This window comes from Rhodamnia argentea, chromosome 1 (genome assembly GCF_020921035.1).
Source record: "Rhodamnia argentea isolate NSW1041297 chromosome 1, ASM2092103v1, whole genome shotgun sequence".
Taxonomy (NCBI): domain Eukaryota; kingdom Viridiplantae; phylum Streptophyta; class Magnoliopsida; order Myrtales; family Myrtaceae; genus Rhodamnia; species Rhodamnia argentea.
Window position 1 is genome coordinate 33,777,142 of NC_063150.1, and position 25,253 is coordinate 33,802,394.

The window sequence follows — 25,253 nt, forward strand, 5'->3', positions numbered from 1 at the left end:
CGTTCATCGTCTATCGCCAATATTTAGAGGTTAATTGTTATCAATAATGACTTTTTTTTATTCATTAATTAATTCATGGCAATATGCTATGTATCCATTTGCCATTGCGAAGGAGCTATCAATCCAAAGTACTGGTGCTTTTCTTTTTTTATCCCAGCAATTCGTGGGCACAGTTTCAGTTTTACAGGTGAGTGTACCCAAAGGGCCTAAAGGAGACGACGTCATGGCCAGCATGGACGGGACCAAACGGTCGACGCCCGTCTGCTAAGATTCATTTCACTATTGCATAGGAGATTTTCTCAATAGAGCGATACATAGACAACCTTCAAAAAAATTATCCAAAAGTTTTAAGCTTATTGCACTTTTGCCAATTCAGTCTTCAATATTTTAATTTTGCCAATTTGAGTTCTAAACCATGCCAAGTAGGATTGTCGACCCGTGTTCACAATTTCCTATCAAAATTAATCGAATAAATTCATTAACAAAACGTGAAAACATTTAAGACTTCATTGGCAAAATTAAAAAATTTAAAACTGAGTTAGCAAACATGCTATGGATTTAGAAACTCTAAAGCAAATCGCCGGCATTTCATTGGCGTTAAGTAGAGCGCCCTTTCTTATTGCGAGCACTGCTACATTAATTATGACAGCTCAGTCCGCATGGGCATAATTGAGATCAACCGGCCATTGGAAGTGCATAACCGTACTAATGGTATCATGAAATATCATGCCAACGGTCGGGGAATATCCTTGTTTAATAATTCTCAGAAATGTCGGTTGGAAATAGATCTCAACTTTTGTAATTACCAAATTATTGGCTTTTCCGATGACAATTGCAGGTCACATTAAATACTATATGATACAGCGATATGTACAGTTATAAACCAAACTTCTTTGGTCTGAGGTAAGTAGAAGTACCCTGCTTCAACCCAGGCAATGAGACTTGCTGCTGTTGCTTCGCCCTCTTCTCCTTATCCTTTGCTTTGTTTTCTATCTCTGCATCAGCCTGCGATCTCCTCAGGTTCTCCATCTCTTCCTCCATGGCCGTCTTCTCTTCCTTCTGCTTCTTCTTGTGCTCCAGCAGAGATGTGTCCGAGTCCTTAACGGAGAAGAACATGGGACCCAGTTCGGCCAACCACTGTGGCTCCACAGCGGTGGCGCATTGCATGTACTCTTTCGCTGTCAGAACCAGCTCGTGGTAGACCACATACTCAGGCGTCTGTCCCATGCCATAAAGAGCGCTGCTCGGGTGCAAATGGCAGGGCATCCCGTTCCGGCAATTCACGTATTCACCAACACCCTTCAGTCGCGCTGCATTGTGGAAGTATGCAGAACAGATGGCTTTCCTCACGACATCTGTGTCGGGCCAGCTCGAAGTTAATGGGATTTTCAATGTCTTGAGAATATCCAGCAGTTGGGATCTCACTTCTCGAGCCTTCCGCAAGCCCTTGACATGCAAAAAGTGATCGTTACACCAATCTCCTCTGTACTGTTTACTTTTCCACTGCTGATAGACATTGTACAGTGTCAAATGGTCAGATTCCGGGACGAAAAACTTCTCCCTTGCAGCATCGCTCTCCTCCGCTCTATCTTTTGGCCGGAAAAATACAGATGGCACCGACAGCATCGAGACAATTGTCAAAACCTCATCTAGGCAACCTAACTGCTCGCCCATCAAGAGCATCTTTGCAAGAGGAGGATCCAATGGGAACTCCACCATTTTCCAACCAAGATCCGTTAACCCTCCAACATTGTTAAGTGCACCTAACACCCACAATTGGTACATCGAATTGAGAATGTTATCCTGCGGAGGTGGGTCCATGAAATCAAAATCTAGCAGGTTCTCGACTTTAAGGGACTTGAGCAATAAGACCACATTCCCAAGGTTGGTCCTCTGGATTTCTGGCACAGGACTTGGGAGCATTTCATTCAAATATGCACTCTCTGTGTAAAGTCGATAACATGTGCCCGGTCCTGTTCTGCCTGCACGACCAGCACGCTGGTCTGCAGCGGCACGGCTCACTGGGAACACTTGGAGTGCATCCATACCCATTTTGGGATTGTATACTTTCATCTTACCATAGCCTGTGTCTATGACGAAATATATTCCATCTACCGTCAAAGAAGTCTCGGCAATGTTGGTGGCCACGATGCACTTGCGAGCCCCATCTTCAGCCTTTTGGAATATCTTTGCTTGCAAATCAGCCGGCAGTTGAGAGTAGATGGGAAGAATCAAGAGCTTACCAACACCTTGTTTCGTGGAGGATACAAGCTGTTCCATGCGTTCTGCTAGAGCATAGCACGCTGTTTCGATTTCATCTTGGCCAGTCATGAAGATGAGGATGTCGCCTGGAGGACTGGTAATATGGATGGCCATAGCCTGCTTCACTGCAGCTTCAACATAATCTTCACATGGGGTTTTACTCCACAAGATGTTGACTGGAAATGTCCTTCCAGGTATGTGAAAAATTGGTACGCTGTAACCAATAGAAGTTAATTTTAGTCCTGCATCAACAGACATTCGGATTGGATAAGCTTCTGACAAATGTGATTATTACCTGCCAAAGAAGTTCGAAAATTTTTGTGCATTCAGAGTAGCAGATGTAACGATGAGCTTAAAATCACGACGGCGAGCAACCACCTTTTTTAATATCCCAAAGAGAACATCAGTGCTCAGTGATCTCTCATGTGCTTCATCCATCACGACTACCCTGAAAAAAGTATGAACAGCTAAAAGTCAGGCTTTGCTTGAGGAACCTTTATCTCTTGTCTACATGAATTATTCTCACTGCACGTACAAATCCATTCCAACTCAGTTAACATAAAAGAGAAGTAATACATCAGAGCAGAGAAGACTTTGTCATACCGGTACTTATCAAGGTCAGAATCTTTCAGTGTTTCACGCAGAAGCACTCCATCCGTCATGTACTGCAAAATGCAAGTGACAAACAAAGAAACAATGATATATGACGGAGTGGAAAATCAAAACGAAAAAGCAGGTATCCAAATATATCGGGGAACCAACAAATTTTAGAAATGTCCTAGACTAACAGCAACAGCACGAAAAACAATTCAAAAACAACAGAGAAAAGTCGGAATTAACCCAAAAAAAAAAAAAAGAATCCTAATGAATTTGCATTTAACATTAAAAAAGAGTCACCTTAATTACTGTGTTTGGCCCAGTCACATCCTCAAAACGAATAGCATACCCCACTTTCTTGCCCAACTCAGTTTCCATCTCTTCACTCACTCTCTTTGCCACACTCATTGCTGCAACACGCCTTGGTTGGGTACAGCCAACGATGCCGTTCACAGTGTATCCATCTTCATGCAGATACTGTCACAGCATACAACAAGAAAGAGGTCATAATAGATTCAACTTGCCCATAGAAACCTAACAACAGATTTCAGAACAATTAATGACATCGATCATGAAGAGAACCTGTGTTAGTTGAGTTGTTTTCCCTGAACCAGTCTCTCCCACAACGACCACCACCTGATTCTCACGGATAACCTATCGTATCCAATTCAGACACAATAAAAGCAAGGTTACAACAAACGCCCAAAAAGAGTCATAACATTCGTGACCAACAATAGAATAAGAAGGAGGCCTCTAGACAAACGTAGGAAATCTAAAAATGCATACAGAAAGCGGTAGAACATGTGATTGTTCCCACATTGTCTTTCTTGGGTAAAAATTGCTTCCACACTTATCAAGGACAAAATATGGTGGGCTTTATCTAGCAAGAATGCAACAATTGCGTTTTGCAAGCAATATTTTTCGGCCATACAACATGCACAGTTAGCTGATGAATTTCTTCGCACAAAGAAAACTGTTAGCGATGCCATTTCCTTTAGTGGACAAAGTGAACAGATTATAAAGACAGAATGGGTCAATTTTCTGAACCATGGCCCATCTCCCACAATCATTGCTTCACCCCCTCGAAAAACCGACATGCTAGGACAACCAAGAAAGAGAAAAGGAAATGTAACCACTATTAATTCACTAAACAACATTTCAGCTATATTTATTTCCATCTCTAGTTTTCAACAACTGACTACTAATATGTGTTGTTAGCAGGATTGCGTTGTCTGTCAATCGTCTATGTCAAAGTATATCCTCATTAATCTCATAAATATATTCAATCATCAAAAGAAATAAAATCAACCAATCCCTATAAATTTAGTATTCATTGTTGTGCAAGGAAAAAGAAGTCTTGCTTTTGTTAAAAGAAAATTAGGTAAATCAATCCAGAATTCTCTCATCTTTGCAAGAGACTTGTCAATCAAAGAGAGCAGAGATTCAGATGGTTTGGACAGCTTAATTGAAGAGCGAGGTTTTCTCATCTAATGCTCTTCATATTCTCATAACAAGTATATCTAGTTGTGGGTTGCCCTATTATTGTATGAAACAGAATCTTCTATTATATTCTATTGCAGACGAAATCAATAACAAATATGGAGTATTGTCCTCATAAACTGGCCCACAATAGTGCATTCATACTATGAGAGAGCCCAACAAAGCCATAGTTGCAAAATTTGAACTTCCCCAGCCTCAATTTTTTTCAAGCAAGCAAAGAAACTCCAACTCTGGTCAGAGTAAATTTGGGTCCTGACTTCAATATTAACCCCATGCCTTATTACCCAATACCAGCCCTAAAAGAATACCTAGTTTAAAACATACAGAACCTACACAATTACAGCATGACATATTATCCGAAACTAAGCATAACAACATTGAACTCATTATATAGTAAAAAATCAAAAGTCCAACCTGCAATAACTCATCCCGCACTGAATAAATCGGGAGATACTGCCGTTGCTGTCCAAGAGTTTTTGTCATTGCAAACTCACTCACTGCTTCACCCCTTTTCATGTGCTGTGCAAACTTTGCCTCTTCTTTAAAATCTACCTCCCCTTGTTCCCCCACTACAGCAGTATCTGCATCAATCTAGATTTCAAGAAGAACAAGCTTTCAGGGATGGGCATCACTACAGCAACTTTTATAAAGTAAGAGAACAACGTCATTCAATGTCGCGAAACGCATTACCTCCGCTTCTGATTTCTCAACACCAAGAATATCTCCAAGTTTTGAGCCAGCGAGCTCCCAAAAGCGTTGGCGAGATTTATTCATACTCTGTTTTTCATGGATCTCCCTGACCAGAGCAGAACCTTTTCGTGAGATTATAGCCATATCTGACGTCGGATCTTTGAGCGGCATTATAGGCTCAGCTTGTTTAGTAAAAACTACTCTTCCATCCAAGAAAGGAGGTTTTGTATCTGTGACAAAATACAACAAAATCTTAGCCTAAACCAGAGCAACCAATTACGGATATGTGGCAATTCACATAATCTGCGCCACTGGGAGTTTAAGCCCACACTAAAGCTTACCATGTACAAGAAGAATAACCTTGCACTCCTCCTCCTCATCAAATTCTGTCTGCACCTCTGTACCTCTAACAGCTCCCGATCTCAAGAGTTGTCGGTCTTCCCACTGAGCGTTATCAGCAGTAAGCTGTGACCGTTTTCTGCTCTGAGCAAGGGTCATCTTAGTACCATCCCTTCGAACCTGCAATTGAAGAAGCCAGATATCCTTAAAAATAATTATTAACACCAAGCATGGATTCCATCCATTTTCAAAACTTGTAACCATTTAAAGATTCAGATTATGCATGAACTAATATCATGATACTGACGCCAATGTACTATCAACATCATCAAAAGGAGCTTACTACCCAATCAAGCAACATCATCCGAAGAAACTGAAGATCATTGATACAATGGCTCAAGTAATGTCCAAAAAACCAGTCATCGTGCTTTTCTTCTTTTATGCACGCTGATGACAGGCATACAAGCTCATTGCAGGCATGATTTTTGACAAATTTAGACACAGGCTTAAATCAATGAGATTTTGGACAATATGAAATCCAACAAAGCATATATTATTTTCATGCAGACTCATGTCACAATAAATGAATCGTGCCACTATGACCCTAAAGGAGTATCCAAGATAAAAAGCTTGACCACCACCTGACAGTGATCGTCAGGTTCCTCAACTCATTTGACAGATGAAGAAAAGGATCGTATCATAGTGTACCCGCTACGAGGGATTAGGAGAATATCAATGAGAAGTGTCACTTTATTGAAATTAAACTAGCCAAGCAAACAACATTGAAACAGACACCTCATGCTAATTTTGAAATGTAACATATTGACGAGAGCCACTTTACCATATCAGACTCATTAGACTTTGGCACATGATCAAATAAATAGCAGCAGAATATTAAGGAGCCCCAACAAATGTTAATCAGACAGAGTACTTTGCGATCTATGTCAAACAAATATCCGAAATTTAAAAAGTCAGAACCAGAACAGAGAATGAAAAAAAGGACTGAGACAGTCACCAGTCTTTTTGCTAGATCTGCCTCTTTCTTTTGAAAAGAGGCCTCATCTCCAAGGAAAACTGACGACCTATCCCCATCAAACACGGTGCTACCTTCTTCTCTATCGTACCTGTATGATGGAAATTGCCAAATTAAAGCTTCTGTCTATAATTTACAATGCAACCAGTCAAGACTGCACGAATATAAATAGAATGGTAAAAATAAACTTCTGATGCCAAGAAGTAAAGTCTACTTGGTCAGAGATGCACAAAATGATATTTCCTTAAATTTAACACTGGGCAATGAGTGGAGAGCTGTGTCTATATAACTAATTACCATGCACGGTCTGCATTGTACTCCATCTCCAAACGCATACTCTCAGAAATCTCATACTTATGTTCATCTGCCAAGTCCAAATTGTCTGCTTCCCTATCCTGGAAAACGGAAATATAATGGAACAAATTAGAATCAGCTAAGCAAATGGCCAGCAAGAATAGCACTTTCTAGCTTTTATTAGATGCCTCACTAAAGAACTTAACAAACCAGAGGTTTCAAAAGTTCTTAGCATAACTTTAAGGTTTATTCTTTTAAGAAAAAACGAGAAGAAGTACCTCATTCAGTTCTGAATTTCCAGCAGAAAATGCAAGTTGATGGGACCTTCCACTGTATCTAGAACTCGAAGATTTAACCGAGGCTCCAGAAGCACGTATTGGAACAGGTGAGGGAGAGACATGATCCCAAGGAGAAGCAGCAGAACCTTCCAAATGGGAAGAAAATAAGAAGCACAATTACGAAACGAATAATCAACCTAACAGGATATTTCAAACATACCACTAGAATGGGGAGTATGACCACCCGACCAAGGTGAAACTAATCTGGCATCAGGTGAGGCCCCGACGAACATCGGTGATGGTGAAGGTTGATGGCGCCCTCTAGAGCTAGAGTAACCATCCCGGTTTGGCGTGTCTTGCCATTCCCATCTCCCATCATCCCAGTCAGATCTACCTGCAATTTCCAAATTTCATGACAATTCCACAATTATAGCCAGGGATACATTGAATCTTACACAAATTCCATACACACTCAGAGATTCAAACATCAATTAATCATCAAATGAAAAATTGTTTACTTGCAAACTTATGTTTTGGAAAATAACCACACAAGTCTAAATGGCAAGATCTCCAGATTCTTGACCATTGACAGAAAAAACAGCTGGCCCATAAAGAGCTTCTAAATGTATATTCGAAAGGCAAAACTGCCAATTTCCTCATCTCTCTATCCAGTTGAGGGAAAAAAAAAAGCAGAGATTGCAGAAACAAAAATATGCACAAAGGAGAACAAAACATACCAGGTGTCCTCCTGCCATCATATCTACTTCGTTTCTTTCCATAATCTCCCCCGTGACTATGGGGATATCGATCTCTTACTTCTCTTTCATGATATCTGTCTTCACTATCCGTACTATGTCTTGACCACCTCCTTTCAGTTCCATCATCTTTGGAATCCCGCCGCTCACGGCGATGGTGGGCTTCATCAAACAGGGGACTCCGCCTACTACTCTGAAAGGTGAGAGTTGAAAACTTACACAAAAATGAAACAAACAGAATTTTAGTGAATATTCAGATTCGCAGATATGAACTCAGCATCACAATAACGTCAGAACCAACAGAAAACGATCAACATCAAACAATGCAGTTGGATCCCTTCGTCTCTCCAAACCCTCAAGTTCGCTTAATTAAAAAAAAAAAAAAAAAAACTAAGAGCTCGTGGTGAATCAATGCAGTGGGACCGCCCTCAAACTAGTAATATGAAAGAGCTGAATTCTGAACCATAAAGTACAGAGAACAGAAATAATAGCTACATCTTCCACACTACGCTTTCTCCCAAGTTACACGTTTCCTAGAAACTGCCCCTTCTTGAAAGCTTCGACTGCAATTGCTGAAAGAATATCTTTATGCTAACATTAACTTAAAGTTGTATCCTCCTATTAATGCACTTCCCGATAAGAGGACCTTACAAAAGAACGAGCATAAAACATTTTCTAACTCTTAAGAAGAACAAAATGCCAGGTCAACATTCTTTAACCAGTATCACTACTGAGATGAATTAAGAAAAAAGTGAAGCCAAATTTTCTTTTGTAAAATTATACTAAATAAAAAGATAGAGATACAAGGATGTTGAAAAGAGCAGTTAAGAATTGCATAAATGGTAAAGTTAAGCAATTAAAACTAAAAGCCAATTATTGTCGTTAGAAACATCAAGTCAAATACAAACTATAAATAGAAGGACATGACAAGTGAAGTAAAGTCCTAAGGAACTTAAAACTTGCTCATAAATTCTTTAACTGAATAAGTTGTCTCAAAAAAGCATTCCATGTAACAGAAGCATTGATAAAACATCTAATGAAGAAAAGAATGTCACTTGTTATTTAAAAGATTCTATTGATGGAAAACATACCATAACTTCAGTTTCAACAAATCAAAGAGAGGCTTTATGCAACGAGGCACATTGAGGGGGGGAAAAAGGATCAACAACACATTATTATGTAACCCTCAATTCACTAATATCTTCATCAAGATATGAGATCGATGTTTGGACTCACAAAGGCAGTAGATCTAATAAATGGGCATATACACCAAACATCAAATTTGCAAGAAACTAGTTGCATCAGCCAATCAGTATATCACAAAGAAATATTAGAAAGGATAACACTCACTTCTGAACGTATTGAACCACTTGACCGATGATTTCTGGGGGTAAGGGTCTCACTTTTTGCACCAGAGACAGTACTTTCTGCTCAAAGAAAAGAAGAAGAAGATAATCACACAAAACTTCTTCGAACTGGCGAAAAAAACTTTTAACAAGTTTTACGCCAACGGTGCAGGAGCTATTTGATAGTTTACATCCCAAAAGATAGCCTACAAAATTTGTGAGCTATTTCCAGTACCAACATTTCTAAGAATTATTGAGCAACGCCACAACCAATGGCATGAGGCCAATGAGACTATGGGCACATCAAATCCATTGAATCCAACCTGTTCAACCACTGGAGACAAGGGTCGATGATTATTTGACATCAATTTACTTCTACAAGTGATTATCCGCAATTAATTTCACCCACCATATACACCTCAAAGATAGCTATTTCAGCTATCTGCTGCTTTTCCCTTTCTCAGATTAAATAAAAGGGACCAGAGCATACAGCAGAAAAATATACCGGCTTATGAATGTCTCCATTCCTACATTCTGTTATTATTTTGCAAATAAGGTATCTATATCCCACTTCCAACCAGACACTGTGACGAGGTTCAAAGATTGGAAGTCCTGTTCTCTTCAGCACTGGGGACTACCCCTACACAGCGAGGGCTCTTTTTGCCTGATTGTTGACCCAAAACAGCTAAAAGAACGCAGTTGATGATCAACCACATTGTAAAAAGTTCATTTTCAAACTTCCAACAGATAGCCTAGCATTGAACGCGTGTTACTCTCCGACCAAAAAAAAAAAAAGACGCATGTTGCTCCATACGGGCGTAGTCAATCCTGTTCTTGAGATTGAAAGCGTATCTTTTATGAAATTTAGAGAGCTAGTTGACTAACTGAAGCTTGCATCCACATCAAATCAATGGCCTCCCAACATATGAGGAACGATAGAAGGGCAAGCTTATCAATGCAACAGAATAATTAATTATTTTCTAACCTAGATAAATGCATATAAAAACCAGTTAGGATGTGCAAACCTGGATCAGAATTTTTGCTTGCAGTTGTCTCGCGATACCTCCGATTAGTATTGCGAGCACTATTAACCATATCACTTTCTTCTTCATCTGATCTTGAGAACTCAGATTTCTCTTCCTCATCAATAGATGAAACAACAGAAGTAACTCTTTCTTTAGGAACCTTAAATCCATCATCAACCTTAGATCCTCCCCGCTTTGCAATTGCAAGAGCATCCAACCCTATCCATACATGAAGTTGTACGGTGACTTCACACGTAATGTAGACATTCAAAGCTCGTAACCATTGACAGAAAGGACAGGGCACAAAAGATGCCATAACTACAACAAATGAAGAAGACAAACCACCAAAACATAATTTTAACTATCAAAACAAACACGAGTAGAAATGAATTGCCGAACTAACTCTTCAATCTAGATAGCTTCCTCTAGAGAATCACATCAAGAATCACATAGACACACCGAAGCAATCATCGAATTAGCCCTTCATAATCAGTAGCAGCCTAGCTTCACATGTAATGGGGATGACCAAGCAGAGTACATTTTTGTTTTTGTAAGACAAGCTCTGGCTTTGCAAGCAATAAAATCCTTTGCTTTTCCTTCCGAAAAACACATACTTTAACCACAATTCTTACTCAGTTACAGTGAGTCTCCCAAACAAATGTTTTCAAAATACCTCTCAGGACATGTCCACAATACTTGACCGAATTTCAAAATGATTCACCGATAGCAGTCATGGGTAACACTGTCTCAGCAGTATAGATTGTGCAATAATACACACATAAAAAGCTTAGTTCAGTTAAGATAGACAGGGAAGTAATTAGTATTCACAGTAAGATATCAGCTCATGACAGTGGGCAAGATTTAGTAATTCTTAAATTCGCCACAAGACTTATCTTACCTAACAACGATTTCCTCTCAGAGGGTCTAAAGACTACTCTCTCCTTCCCAGGAATATATAATCCGGCAGCACCACTCTTCTCCAGTTCCAATGTAACCTTATCCTACACGAAAGCATCCAACCATCACAAACTGAGAACTACCCGCATACCAAATCATCTTAGGATTAACATAACTCTCGAACATAACGAAATCAACTGCGCACTTAAGCTGTTAGGCATCACGTACCTCCATCTCAACTTATATATGACCGACGCACCAGGTGGCTAGGGCACTCGAACGCGAAAACCGAATCGCTCCCTGCTCAGAACCTGAACCAGAAATGACACAGCCGAAATGACGCGACGAGAGAGAAGCCGAGAGGGAAATCCGAAGGGAAGACAGCCGCTCCAAAGATGCAACACCGGGTACTGCAGATTGGATCAAAGCGTGAATGCCGATGGCGGTTGACGGCGACGCCGAAGCAGGAGGCGCACGCACCAGACCGCGATCAGGCTACTGCGATTCTGGACTAATGCGTCGGTAGAGATCGAGCAAGCGAGAGAGAGTAAAGGAGAGAGCCAGCGAGAGAGAGAGAAGGAGGAAGAAGAAGAAGGGGGGTTGGGTTGGGGGTGGTGGTGTGAAGTCGGTGACAGAAGCTTTGAAAGTACAAAACGAAGTCCGATGGAAGCGAAGGAGAATTTTTTTTCCGACTGGGCCTTGATGGGCTTTTGTTGAACTGGGCCTCTCACCATTCCCTCTTCGCAAGTAGGGCTCTCACTTTCCGTGGGTTCTCTTTCTATTTCTTATGAGATTCTAATTGTTTGCTATGGAATTATACTTGGATTGCTTTGCAGCATTATTAATTCTTTTTTTTTTCACAATTAACTTGGGTTAAATTTGTTATTGAAAGGAAGAAGGAGTATTAGGTAAATGGGAACGCTTTTCGAATTAAATTTCTAGGCACTTATCGAGGGATAATTACCAAAAAAATCCTAGACATATTGTACCGATGTCGACTCAATTATGAACCTTTAAATTTGGCTAATTTAGTCTTAAACATCTTGACGATTTTTCAATACAAGCTTTCCGGCCAAATTTATCAGGAAATTGCTTAAGTGGACGCCGGTCTTCCAAAGTAGCAAAGTCGCCGGCGCTAACACGGACAAGTTTTGTAATTTTTGGAGAATTTTTGTCACAAAGAGGTCCACATTCATCGCTTTTGAACATTTTATAGGAGAACTTCTTGCAGATGCACTCCAAATACCAGGAAAAATATTCCTTGTGTTTTTCAACTGCACTGTCTTATACGATGCTTGAAAATGATTACACGAAAGAACGGTGTCCCCAAAAGCGAAACGCAATCCACCTAATTGAAGAACTTTCATTGATGTTTTTCAAGTTAACAGGCATAAAGATGATTGATTATAAAGACTGACCAACCACCAACTCATCTTGGAGTGACTATAAATCAAGCAATATTGTGATTACAGGCTCAACCAAAACTGTATTAGGGTTACAATCTAAGTGGAAAAAAGAAAAAATAAAGCTATTTCTATTCTAACCCACAAAAGGAAAACCAAATAATAATGTGTAATCCCATGCATTATACTACAAATTTCTGTGCTAAGGAAAAAATAGCCGGACTTGAGACAAATCATGGCCTTAACCTCTTCGGAGAATAAATGAAAGAACATGAGTGGCTGTCGGATATGATCCTCCATACCATAGGAACGTGCTGTGCTTAATCCAACATCGAAGCATTTCGTGGCTAATCAACAACTGTCGACCCAATCTTTACATGGCAACTAAGCTTGAAGCCGGGCGCATTCTTATGTGCCGATCCTCTCGAGATTTTCCGAGACTGTCTTCATCCGGGGCCGGACCTCAGGGTCGCCCTCCGTGCAAGCAAGGGCCACGTGAAATGCGGCTAGCACCTCCTTCTTGGCATGCACCTCTTGAAGCAACATCGGATCAACCATGTCCGACAACGGGACCTCCTCCTCGAACCCCTTCCTGACCCATCTTACAATGTCCGGCACTTCGATGGAAGTCGATGTGGTCGGAGACAGCTCCGGGGACTTCCCTGTGAGCAGCTCGAGCAAGACGACCCCGAACGAGTAGATGTCCCACTTCTGTGTCGGCCTGCTGTTGGGGACGCGGGCCTCCGGGGCACGGTAGTTGTTGGCCTTCTCTGGCTGGGGCTTGAAGTAAGGCAGGGCCCCGCCAATGAAGCCCCCGGAAGACGGGTTGTTGCCGGTGATGGAGATGAGCCTGTTGAGGCCGAAGTCGGAGATGTAGGGTTGGAGTTCGGTGTCGAGGAGGATGTTGGATGGCTTGATGTCCCCGTGCACGAATTTCCTAGGGCTGCATTCATGGAGGTAGGCCAATCCCCGGGCTGTCCCTTTGGCGATCCGCAGCCTGGTTGTCCACGAAAGGCTCGACGAAGGCTGGCCGCTTTTGCCTGAGAAATTATCAATCATATCAGCCTCAGTGGAATTCCTATTTCAGGACAGAAACAAGATTTTGAATGCAGTACCCATCAATGAAGAATAGAAGAATAGAGAAAGTTTCTTAATTTGAGAGTAACCAAGTTAGAACAAGAATGCAGGCAGAGAATGCAAATTTGGCTATAAGTACATTACTCTTGGTATTGAATTAGAATGCGCTATTCACAAGTCGATTTGTAATAACTCCATCAAAATTCTTTAGCTTCTCAGTCCGAACCGCGATGAGCTCGCGCAACATTACGAAGTCCTTCCTCTCGAAGCTCGAATTTCCCCTTCGTTTTAGTGTGGTTCATTTATATGGTACAGCGAGAAGATATCAAAAGGGTGCATTCAACCAACTCCCTTTGATAACTTATGCTTAAAATCCAAGTAAAGGGTCATGCACGATGTACTTCTAGGGTCAAAAACGTAATTTCCTTTTTTTGTTTAATTAACTATCGACCATGACCTACCACGCGGGCCATGATTGAACTCTAGAAATGCGGAATGCTTTAGCATCATTCCACACCATTTTGTGTCGTCCTGCTCGTCCTGGTTGGCGCGAGTCCCTGCTCCCTACCCATCACCTTGGATCTTAGCCTGCCCCGATACCCCTCCCCAGTGCCAACTATAGTGACCCTGGTCTATCCACTAGCATTCTAGCACCCTCCAAAAGTCAAAAAGACCCAGAAATTTTTTAGAATTTCGGTTCGATTCGATTCTTCCCACTTTTGTCCGGTTGTTCGCCAGATGCCAACGCATCGCGACCTCAAAATTGGTCCGTCAACGACCATGTGTAGAACTGACATTTCTGGAATAGGATAAGGGGAGTTCATTAAAAAGGGTCGCGAGAAGAGGCGTAGAAATGTGGGACATCCACTCGCCGAAACACGACGGAGGGAGCATCTGCACGTCCGATCGAGCCCAACGGAGCTGGACAAAAATCTCACTGCGACACAAACATAAACATTTTTTTTTTTTTGCCAAGATCTAGCGCACCACAGAATTTCCCAGATCGGACAAAACATTTGCTGATGACATGTCTAGTCCAAGACACGGCGTTACCCGTCAATAGTTGTGATTGATCCGGATCAGCTTCTCAAAATTCCAGCCCGTGAGAGCATTTTGCTCGAATCATAGCCAGTTAAATTATAGTCAAGCCGCATTAGCGGAACCAATGGTCCCAACTCTACTCCGTGAGTTCGACTCGATGCGATTACTCAATTATAGAAATGCCCCGACGGGGTTGCGATGCAGTTTCGCGTGGTTTTATTTTAAAGTTCCAATCCTTTCTTTTTGGGTTTTATGGTGAAGTCCTTTCTTATAATTTTTATTTTTTTCATGGTAGTTGGTTTTTCCAAAAAGGGAATATCACGTTTGAAATGTTTAAGGTATTTCGTTTATCTGACAAAAAAAAAAAAAAGGTCTTTCGTTTCTATTTAAAAAAAAAAAAAACAGAATGGCGAGAGGCAAAACTTGATACCTCGTAGAGCGGAGGCGAGATTGCCATTGGAGATGAAGTCGCTGATGAGGAGCTTCTCGTCGGGGGCCCAGTAATAGGCCCTCAGCCTCACCACGTTGGGGTGCTTCACCCTCCCGATCGCCTGCACCTCCGCCACGAACTCCTTGTACCTCTGCTCGCCCCCCTCCCCGAGCCGCCGCACCGCCACCGGCACCCCGTTCCCCAGCACCACCTTGTACACGATCCCCAGCCCGCTCTTCCCCAACACGTACGCTGACGCCCTCAGCAGCTCGTCCAGCTCGAACGTGAACCCCCTGTCTATCGCCACCAAGTCCCCCTCTCCTCCTTTGCCCTCGCCGTTGCTCCGCTCCGACTTCTCCGCGTCCTCCATCTCGGAGTCCTCGCGGTTGCCCGAGCCGCCGAGGCAAGGGAAGATGCAAATGCGGGCGGCGGCCCGGCAGCCTCCGCCTCCTCCTCCGCCGCCGCCCAGTTTGGTTTGCCCTGTGCAGCTGCAGGAGTTGGTGTCCTTCTTTTTCCAGTAGATGTAGACGACGACGAGGCCGAGGAGCGCGACTCCGGCAGCGTCGGCGACCGAGATTAGTATGATCAGCCCCGGGCTGAGGCCCTTCCTGGAGCCCGAATCTGTCGCTTGCGAATTATTCAGGCCCGTTGACGGCGAACCTGGTTGGGCCGGGTTCTTGCAGGGTTTCTGGAGCGGGAACCCGCAGAGCAGGGGGTTCACGAGGAACGCCGTCGGCCCCTGGCTCGCGAACGAGCCCGTCTGGGGGATCTCGCCGCTTAGGTTGTTGCTCTTCAAGTCGAAGCTCACCGTCATTGGCAAGTCCCCGAGGGCCTTCGGGATTTCGCCTGAGAGGTGGTTGTGCGAGAGGTTGAGCGTGCCGGAGAGGGACTTGAGCTTGCCGATTTCAGGCGGGATCGACCCGGTGAACTCGTTGGAGGACAGGTCGAGCTGCACCAGATTCTCCATCGCCGGCCAGATTGCCGCCGGAATTTGGCCGGAGAACCGGTTGTCGGCGAGGATCAGCCGCTGCAGCTGCTTGCAGCTCCCGAGCCCCTCCGGCAGGGCTCCGGAGAGGGAGTTGTTGGACAGATCGAGGTTCTGGAGCCTCGGGAGGTCGCAGATCGACGGCGGGAGGGGGCCGGAGAGGTTGTTGCCGTAGAGGAAGATGCTGTGCAGCGAGGTGGCGTTGAACAGCGGCTCGGGGATCGGGCCGTACAAATTGTTGTTGTGGAGGTTGAGGCGGCGGAGGAAGACGAGGGTACCGAGCTCGGAGGGGATGTAGCCGCGGAGGTTCTTGCCGGAGACGGCGAGGCCGACGACTCGGGGGTCGTCGTCGGAGTCGCCGGAGACGTTGGCGCAGGACACGCCGGTCCAGCGGCACGGGGTGGGGTCGTCCTCGTTCCAGTCGGAGAAGGCGGTGCCGCCGGGGGGCTGGTCGACGGCGGACTTGAGGGAGAGGAGGGAGAGGCCGTCGGGGGTGAGGGAGTGGGCCGAGTGGGAGGCGAGGACGAGGAGGGCGATCAAACTCGGCAAGACGCGGCTCATTGTGGCGCGAATTGCGATTTAGAGAGAGAGAGAGAGAGAAAGAAAGAGGTCGATATGCGGCGGCGAATTTGGGTCGTGGGATCAGTGCTGGCCGCTGGGTGGAGTGAGAGAGAGAGAGAGAGTGAGAGCGGGGAGATGGTTTTATGGTCGTTGATGAGGAGAAGAAGAGTTAGTTGGGTGTTGTTTATGAGAAAGAGACTTGAAATGGACGAGAGCTTCATTAAAGCAGGGCCCACTAGTCCACGGAGTAGAAGAAAAGCAACCATTTCAAAGTGTGCTTCGGTCCTCTTTTCTTTTTAGCTCGATCTCATTAAAAAAAAAATTATGAATTATCTACACGTGAAACATTATGAAGCATATGAAGTTATTCATATACATAATGTATATAAAAAAAAACACTCGGTTTCGATTTTTTTCCCGTCTCCTAATTTTTGGGGAATGCTTTGTTTGAAGCGAGTACAGAGTAGGAAAGTCGATGTCGGGATCAAAAATCAAAAATTGAATGCAAAGAACTAAAACGTTGGAGACCCGAGCGAAGAGTCTGTTCTTCAAATTTAGGAAAATTAACGCATGACAAATACTCGTTGTTGAGTGTTTTGCATGGATCTTCATAGCACGCTTCCATGATTTTTGCACAATATTATATGTGTAGGTATCCAAACCTTTTGGATTGATTTGCTAGGGATACATACAAAACTAAGTACTCAACCATTCGGTAAAACCCCTTGGATGTTCTATTGGATTTAAAATCTCGCCTTGCATTAATGCGCGATTGTAATGTGTCTTATGTACGTAAAATCTCCAATCACCCGATGACCCGAGCTTAAAGCTCGGGCTTTCTAACAAGATTCGATTCCTAACGCTTGAACTAATCGAGCACAACTCGCTCGAGTCGGAAATCGCTCTTCGACGACAAAATGTGCACTATCACTAATGACACTTCACATCACGAGAAAGATACTAAATGAGAATTTTGGACAGCCCTCGGGCGAGTTAGAGACAGCGAGCGAGCCCTATGGCATGTGATATTGATGTCAATTGTGTTGTATTGTGGTATCACGTTTTTGTCTTCTTGCCGAAAAGTCGGGATGCCAATTTTGTCCTTTTTTTTTGCTTTCCACCTGGTATGAAGGAAGAGAAAAGTCTCAAAAAAAAAAATCCGAAACATATGAGATTAATACTATTTCAATCTTAAACATTTCAATTAGACCAATTTAATTTTAGATCTTTTAACGATTTGTCAATATAGTTCATCCAATCAATTTTGATCGAAAATGGCAGCATAGACACCGATCATTCTAGGTAATATGATCGACGCCGAGGTGGATAATTTCTTTTTTTTTTCATTTTTCTTTTCCTTCTTCTTCTTTTCTTTTCTTTTCTTTTCTTTTTTTTACTACTCTAGCTGACAATATTAAAAAATTCAGAAAAAATATTTAAAAATTGTAACATTTCTCTCCGGTAACGCTAGTCGTGCTAAATAGGATGGTCGATGTCCATATCGGTAATTCTCGGCCAAAATTAATTAGATGAACTACATTGACTAATCGTTAAAAGATTATAACTAAATTAGTCCAATTGAAACGCTTAAAAAGTACCAATACAACAAGTTTAGGACTTTTTGTATAGTTTTTCCCCACGAGCGATATAGGGGTTTGGAGCTTCTTGATGATTCCTCACCGTGCGGATTCATTTATTTTTTATTTTTAACTTGTCTTGCTACAACTACAAGACAGAAAATTCGTTGCACTTGAATTTATTTCTTTCTTTTTGTTAATTATTGCGTTTTAAATAGGAAAATTTTAGTTACTTTGGTCCAAAATACGTTTACTTTCGTAAATTACGCTTTTCACAATTTAAGTTGCAAGTTATTTATGAAAGTGCAATCACGCATGTTTTGTCTTGTGTTTCCTGAGACGAAGTGAATGTCTGCAGCAAAAGCTTCGGGATCGATGAAGTCCCGCCCTGAATTTAAAAATTCTCCCTTGTAAACAGTAAATCATGGCAATTTCCGGACAACACGACTAGTTTTCAACTCTTAAAAATTGGCAAAATTGCATCCGAAAGTATCTCCTGACAACACAACTAGCTTTGCGCTCGTGTTCAATGAAGCACAACCCAGGAGCAATGGGTACAAGAATCCGCTGGTTCCTTCTAGTCGAACCTCTCGATCTATCATTATACCTCGAGAGAGGTAAATTCTCATGAATTCCATCCTTGTCGGTTACCATTTCTGTGTGACATGCACATCATAGTTTTGAAACTATGTCTTTCCTGTATAGACCTAATTTGCTTAGTTAGAAGAAGTTGCTCGTATCCGAGGACGGACCAAGGGGCTGGTGGTTGTTGCCTGCCGCCCTGACGGTGGAGTGTCTCGTACATTTTTTTGTTGATGCCCGTTGTAGTGAGAATCAGAGATCATTCTCTCTCTCTCTCTCTCTCATTCGAGCAGCTCGTCCTATCTTAGGCTCTGTTTGTTTAGCGAAAAATATTTTCCCCCATTTGATTTGCTTAGGAAAATGAGTCAACGGAAAACCCGTGCTTAAATTTAGGAAAATAAATTCCTCTTTAAAAAGCCAAAAATCATTTTCCGTCGAGGTCGAACCAAGGACTTCGATGCTTACATTCGGGAAAATGATTTCCTCTTTAAAAAGCAAAAAATCATTTTCCGTCGAGGTCGGACTAAGGACTCTATGCTTACATTCAGGAAAATGATTTCCTCTTTAAAAAGCCGGAAATCATTTTCCATCGAGGTCGGACCGGGGACTCCGGTGCCCATAACTGGTTCCTCGGCCGCCCATGCGCAAGTCACTAACACCCAAATAGTGAATGTTATATTATCTAATACCAAATGATGAAAAATAATTTCTAATTCATACTTAGTTTCAAGCGAAACACGAGAAAAACAACATGACATCCTGAAAAATACTTTCCAGAAATGTCTCATTTTCCAAAAACAAACTTAGCCTTAATGCGTTTTAACAAGACGACCCATGGAACCGTACGTGTTTATTCCATGTTGATTAGCCAAAGGACAGATACAAAATTGGACTTCGATCATGCCGAATGTAGTGGAGCACTCTCGATGCCACCAATGGAGTGGAGTTTCCTTTCGGAATGGGAAAACCGCATTATTGAGCAAACATAGGCGCATCATATCAATAGGCTAATCCCCTTTTTCAGGTATCAATCCTTTCGGCTCGTAGGCTCAATTACTCCACAAGCTGGCGACTGTCATTTTCTACCCTCGACAACACTCAACATTTCATGATTTTCATCCTATTCCCCTCTCTCTTTTTCACCCCATCTTCCTGCATTCTCAATAGAGAATTGATTATACATCGGTGTCCGGATGATTATAAGAATAACAATAATACGTTGTGAGCCACAAATTTTTAAAAGAATAGGCTCTATAATAATTTTTAATTAATTATTAATTATTATTTTTGATCCAAAATAGCTTATTAATCTTACAGTCATTCATAGATTGTTATACTAGCAAAGCCCGGATAAAACACCTCTCAACATGAGCTTTTTCACACACGCGCACAAAAAAAGACCCTCGTCCTCATCTTTCCATGACTCGTGGCTCATCATGCCATTATGGTAAATTGCACAGCGAATGTGCCCGGAATGATTGCATCTCACTCCCAATCATGAAAACATGCTTAGAAGCTAAAAAATCTACGCACAAAACCAGAGAGAGAGGGGCATGTTCTGTCCAGCTAGAATCAATATCAAATTTGTGTCTCTTCTCGTGTCTTGTTCTGGAGCAGTTGAGACTCGAGACTTTGAGATGTACCGACTGCTACCAATTTCACATTTCTCCGTAACCTTTCCAATGAGATAGTAGAAGCAACAAGTACATGGAACTAGAAGAATTGCACGTGCCCCCCTAAATTTCATTTGTTGGAACTCTGTATGAAAATTTGCATGTCAGATGCTGCTGATACTAGTTATATCTGGTCCCCTCAGGAACCCACTTCCTTTTTGCTCTCCCATTTATAACGAATTTGTTGTCTGGCCGGAGCCCAAGAATTTGTTAAATTTACCCTATTCTCGAATTCTTTGCCTGCAAGAGAGTTCATCTTTAGGAAAACGACATTTTTCAATGATGTCTGTCCAATGCTCTTGATCCCAAATAGTGGACTAGAAGTGTGAGATCATCTAATTTTTTGCGAAGTAAGGATTTTCACAAGGATTCGAAAGCAAGGAACTATCGTTTGCTTTGCTCTGAAGAGACATACCTAACGGAGTACAAATCGAATCCTGGTTCTTTTCAACCGGGGTAAAAAGAAATGAATAAAGAACTGACCCCTAATTATGCAGATGTCATCCGAGCATTCCACTGACGACAAGATGGGGTTCGAGCCATCACTAACAACATTTGTCGTAAAGCAAAGGACGGAAGGTGGACAATAACACAATAGGCTTTACGGGGTGTCCGAAACCCTTAAAAGCAACTCAAAGCCACTCCTTGTTGACCTAGATCTGTTAGATGCCGAGAGAGAGAGAGAGAGAGAGAGAGTAGTTGAAAAATGTTCCTGACCAATTTGCCACGTCCAATTTCAGGTTTCCAAGTATCTCAGCATCAAAGAGCCACCACAGTCACAGTATCGAGTCCTATATTTCAAGAACTCTGCAAGGACAGGCGTTTTTAATGGCTGAAGGCAGTACCTCATTATGATAGCCATAAGTTGCCATGTAAAGTTGACAAGGATAAACAAGGAGGCAATGAGTACTGAGCGGATTCTCTTCTAATTTTAGTTCATTTCAGGTTCATCAAGGGCTGTTCTGATCATCAGTCCCCAGCTAAAAAAGATCAAGATACATGAGCATTGTGCAGATAGCCGTCTCCACTGGGAGATGGAACACAAACGAACCCACCCGAAGCATTCAGCTGAAGAAGAGATCCTTTCATGGTGCCGCCGCTACTTCAGCCATTTCCTGTTCCACCGTGCTAGGCATGACAGGGTAGTATCTGTAGTGAAGTTCCCCAACATCATCACCAGATAGCTTCTTCCATCCAGTTGGTCCCACATGATAAACTGAATGGGAGAAAACAGATGAACATTAAAGAAAATTCCCAGATGCAGGTGCGCTCTATGCATGCGTGCACGAGAGAGAGAGAGAACGAGTACCGCTTGCAACTCCACCACTGGCTCCATCACGAAAAGTTGCATGGTAAATGGCTCTTCTAGCCAATTCTGCAGCTTCTTCAACTGACATGTCATAACGGTAGCTAGCAAATGCAAGGGCAGGAAATCCATCAGATTGATCATGGTAGAAACAAGGAAACCAGTCTAATGCTACAAGAACTTCTTTTCAAATAACTGATAAATAAAAACTCGAAGAAACTACAGAATTCGACTGGGTTCTTGAAATTACAAATCAAAGCTAATGCCACTAGGAAGCTACTCAATCATCAGGATACATGCTAACCAAAAGCTAAAGTGCATGTAGGTCGAAAAGTCCCGAGGCAAGAGTATCCATACAGCATATTTGCATTGTCAGGGATGACCTCTGCTGGTGTAGACCTCCACATAATCTCAGTTTGAAGGTAGACTATTTGCGCATATTCATATTCCAACCATATCCTTAGAAATGACCAAATGCATGTTTTATACTCGCGATCCAAACTTTGACCACCATTAATAGTCAAAGGACTTCTCCCCTCCTCATATAACGAGAACCAATTTAGTTTCTTACTGTACGTAGTAAATGCAGATGAAAGGTAAAAGCAAGTGTATGACTAGCACAAAAAGAAGACGGAGAAGAAAGTTTATTGTCCTTCTTGCTCTTTCAATTGGGGTGGGTAGACAGAGCTTCAACTCAGTATTCAACCCCCACACACTTCCCACTAGCTTTTGGCTCTTTCTATGTGATTTAAATGGATCAATATCCGTTCTTACTGCCAATAATTAGGTGAATATGCTGCCTCTTCTGTATATATAAGGAATACAGTAACAAGAAGAATTTCTAAGTAAGAAATGCATCCATCTGATGTTCGTGCATCCCTTTGTCAAAAAGCAAATTAGTCCAATATAATTGACAACCTACAGAATAGAACTACAAAGAAGTAACATACCCGCTATCCAAAACCCCATATGCATATGGTGACCCAGATCCAACCGAGAACCGAGTCCCTTTCAATCTTCCTCCCTCACTGTCCACATAATATAGACCTGGGCCCTACACCATGCATAGAAGCAAGATATAGAAAGATACAAACAAAAAGCCTATATATATTTGTCAATTGACATGCCGATACCGTCTCATCCCAGCCAGCGATCATCGTCCCAACCGATAGACCCATTCCACGATACGAATAGAGAATGTTTGCAAGGAGCTTTGAAGCCCCCGTGACTGAGATCCTCCGTTTGTTTGCCAATTCATGGAGCCGACACTATTCAGATAAAGCACATTTTCAATAACATATTGTAATGTTAAAAGCATGTAGCGTTCAGCACCATAAAGCTTAGACACTGTAGAGATGGATGAGAGTATACATATTTCTTTGAAAACTATAGTAAGCCTCTCCCACAACAGTTATTCAGATTAACAGAGAAGGGACATAGAGAAACCACAAACTTATGCATGCAATTCATCAACTAATTCCACCTGCAGAAAGAAGTATTGTCTAACACAAGTTGTGGTGTCTAGGACACATATTACAAGCAAACCTACAACTTATAATTCCCCATTTCTCAAAACAAAACACGCAACCTTCCAAAAGAAAGGAGTATCCCAGTATGCCTGATGATTAGCAATCCAGAGTTTCTAAGAAAGAAAGTAAGCTACTTTTTCCCTTTTATCATGTTTTCTTTGGTCAAGTCTATCAGTAAAAAAGATTCATATTGCTCTATTTTGTTTGCTCATACACTCGCTATGCAACATGAGAATCTTAACAATGACGATGACAAGAAGGAGAAAATATCATGCTCAACATGCTTAATGTGAAACAAGCGAGCAGATTTCCAAATGCTGAAGCAGCAACTCAATAGGGGAGTGTCAAAGTATTTTCCTAGTTCACTATCTGCAATCGAAGTGTCACTAAGTGCCTCTGATAAGGTATCACTATCATTTAAAATAAGAAGAAGAAAAATTTCCTGTCAAGGAGAAAAGTGATTACCTTAATACCTAGATTTCGGTGCCAAAATTGGCAGTCAGCAGCTCCTCCAGCCATTGTTCCAAGCATGTGTGGATTTATTTCAATTATCTTCTTCACTGACTGAGATGCTGCAAATAACAGAAATGAAAAGGTGATTTTAATAATGTTATTCACAGCAAACTTCATTGGGGCATGCACTACTGAACATTGATCGAGACAACCATATACAGTGCATTACCTGACCCAAAGGCAGGTAACATGTACTACAGAAAATAAAGGAATACGAGCTTGTGAATCTATTCGTACGTAATATGGGCTCGACCATATACAGTGCATTACCTGACCCAAAGGCAGGTAACATGTACTCAGAAAATAAAGGAATACGAGCTGGTGAATCTATTCGTACGTAATGTGGGCACTCTCTCCCCCGACATGAACTAGCATTAACACACATCCTGAAGATATCACTAAACCAACAAAAATGAACTTACAGATATAGCCTCCCATGCTAGCTCGAGAATCAGCAGCAACCATAACACCCTCCTTAAAAATAAAAGCAAGGGTTGTCGTTCCCTTAGCAGGCTTCACCATCTGCACAGCTTCCTTTTGAAAGTTGTCGAACTGAAAATACAAGCACGAATGTAAAAACCCGCCGCCTGACTGACTGTTCATCCAGCCAAACCAAAAAGAACAGCTTCTTGAAACTCACATCACAAGCACCAGGAATTTCAAAAGACGGGGCAGCCGAAAACCCCTCAAGCAGCTCTTTGTTCATCCCGAAAATTGGCATGGTGGACTCAAGGCCGCTGGTATCAAGCTTCATGGCTAAAACCTGTAAGAAAAACCCAAGCAACTACATAACCACGGACAAGACCATCCACTAAGCTTCTCAATAATTACACCAAAAAACACAGGTTTCTCAGAGAGCTCCAACGAACTCCAAATAGATCAAAAGCACGCTTTTGCCAACAAAATATCCGATTTGAGCTGTTTCCGGCGTGCTCCATTGTCATATCACTGAAGCAACAAAAACTATTCCGCAAGAAAAGTCCAATTTCTCATTCGAATAAATAGAATCTCAAGCATCCCTTCCACTCGGAATTTGACTACAGGATGCACTCAAAAACATAAAGACGCCTAATGATCCTCTCTATCGTCAAAAAATGTAAAATGCAACAAGAGATAACAGGGTAGTTGCAGTGTCATCACTTGACTCGATAACTAAATCGAACAGTCGCATGTCAAACGAAATCGACTGAAGCAAAACGACATAAACACGCACAGATAGAAACACCTTGCACAGTGATTCAACGGATGGATTCCAAATTCTTCGACAAAACAGAAACAAAAAAGGGGGAAAAAAAAAGAAAAGCTAACTGGGAGCTGATCCAATCAAGTTCCACATTAAAGAAAGAGTCGATTCAACATACACAAGCACTAATGCCGTCGAAGAAGCAGAAACAGGAGCAGATTCAGCTCGCCGGGGTTAACCGAAAGACGGCGATGCTTACCGGCCGGCGGCTAGACTTGACGAATTCGCTGCGAGCTTTGGAACGGGCTTGCTGAAGAGCGATGTTGGCGGAGAGGGGAAGAAGAAATGATTTTGATGCTTTCTTCTTCTTTCTTGTG

General features: G+C 42.2%; 3 protein-coding genes across 5 annotated transcripts; all 3 read right to left on the reverse strand.

The window, feature by feature from the left end:
* Positions 1 to 716: 716 nt before the first annotated feature.
* LOC115739020 (pre-mRNA-splicing factor ATP-dependent RNA helicase DEAH7) lies at positions 717 to 11,594 on the reverse strand. Of its 2 annotated transcripts, none has more exons than XM_048282176.1 (17): positions 11,245 to 11,594; positions 11,018 to 11,120; positions 10,120 to 10,338; positions 9,099 to 9,175; positions 7,731 to 7,962; positions 7,235 to 7,387; positions 6,994 to 7,139; positions 6,719 to 6,816; positions 6,404 to 6,512; positions 5,391 to 5,568; positions 5,050 to 5,279; positions 4,774 to 4,950; positions 3,442 to 3,513; positions 3,160 to 3,336; positions 2,866 to 2,927; positions 2,558 to 2,710; positions 717 to 2,476 (listed from the first exon to the last, which is right to left on the reverse strand). In XM_048282176.1, exons 1-17 carry the CDS (start codon positions 11,248 to 11,250, stop codon positions 877 to 879), a joined length of 3,792 nt encoding a protein of 1,263 aa, XP_048138133.1. In that variant the 5' UTR covers positions 11,251 to 11,594; the 3' UTR covers positions 717 to 876. The 2 variants fall into 2 exon arrangements, with proteins under 2 accessions (XP_048138133.1, XP_030527731.1); XM_030671871.2 differs by having other exon boundaries at positions 7,214 to 7,387.
* An 862-nt stretch (positions 11,595 to 12,456) lies between these two features.
* On the reverse strand, positions 12,457 to 16,815 carry LOC115738929 (receptor protein kinase-like protein ZAR1). Its single transcript, XM_030671741.2, has 2 exons — positions 14,968 to 16,815; positions 12,457 to 13,459 (listed from the first exon to the last, which is right to left on the reverse strand). The coding sequence occupies exons 1-2, from the start codon at positions 16,511 to 16,513 to the stop codon at positions 12,828 to 12,830; spliced, it is 2,178 nt and encodes a 725-aa protein (XP_030527601.1). The 5' UTR covers positions 16,514 to 16,815; the 3' UTR covers positions 12,457 to 12,827.
* A 4,440-nt stretch (positions 16,816 to 21,255) lies between these two features.
* Positions 21,256 to 25,253, reverse strand: LOC115738972 (proteasome subunit beta type-5-B). Of its 2 annotated transcripts, none has more exons than XM_030671796.2 (8): positions 25,136 to 25,253; positions 24,334 to 24,456; positions 24,116 to 24,245; positions 23,646 to 23,752; positions 22,785 to 22,919; positions 22,602 to 22,705; positions 21,655 to 21,755; positions 21,256 to 21,561 (listed from the first exon to the last, which is right to left on the reverse strand). In XM_030671796.2, exons 2-8 carry the CDS (start codon positions 24,445 to 24,447, stop codon positions 21,431 to 21,433), a joined length of 822 nt encoding a protein of 273 aa, XP_030527656.1. In that variant the 5' UTR covers positions 24,448 to 24,456; positions 25,136 to 25,253; the 3' UTR covers positions 21,256 to 21,430. The 2 variants fall into 2 exon arrangements, with proteins under 2 accessions (XP_030527656.1, XP_048141570.1); XM_048285613.1 differs by having other exon boundaries at positions 25,116 to 25,238.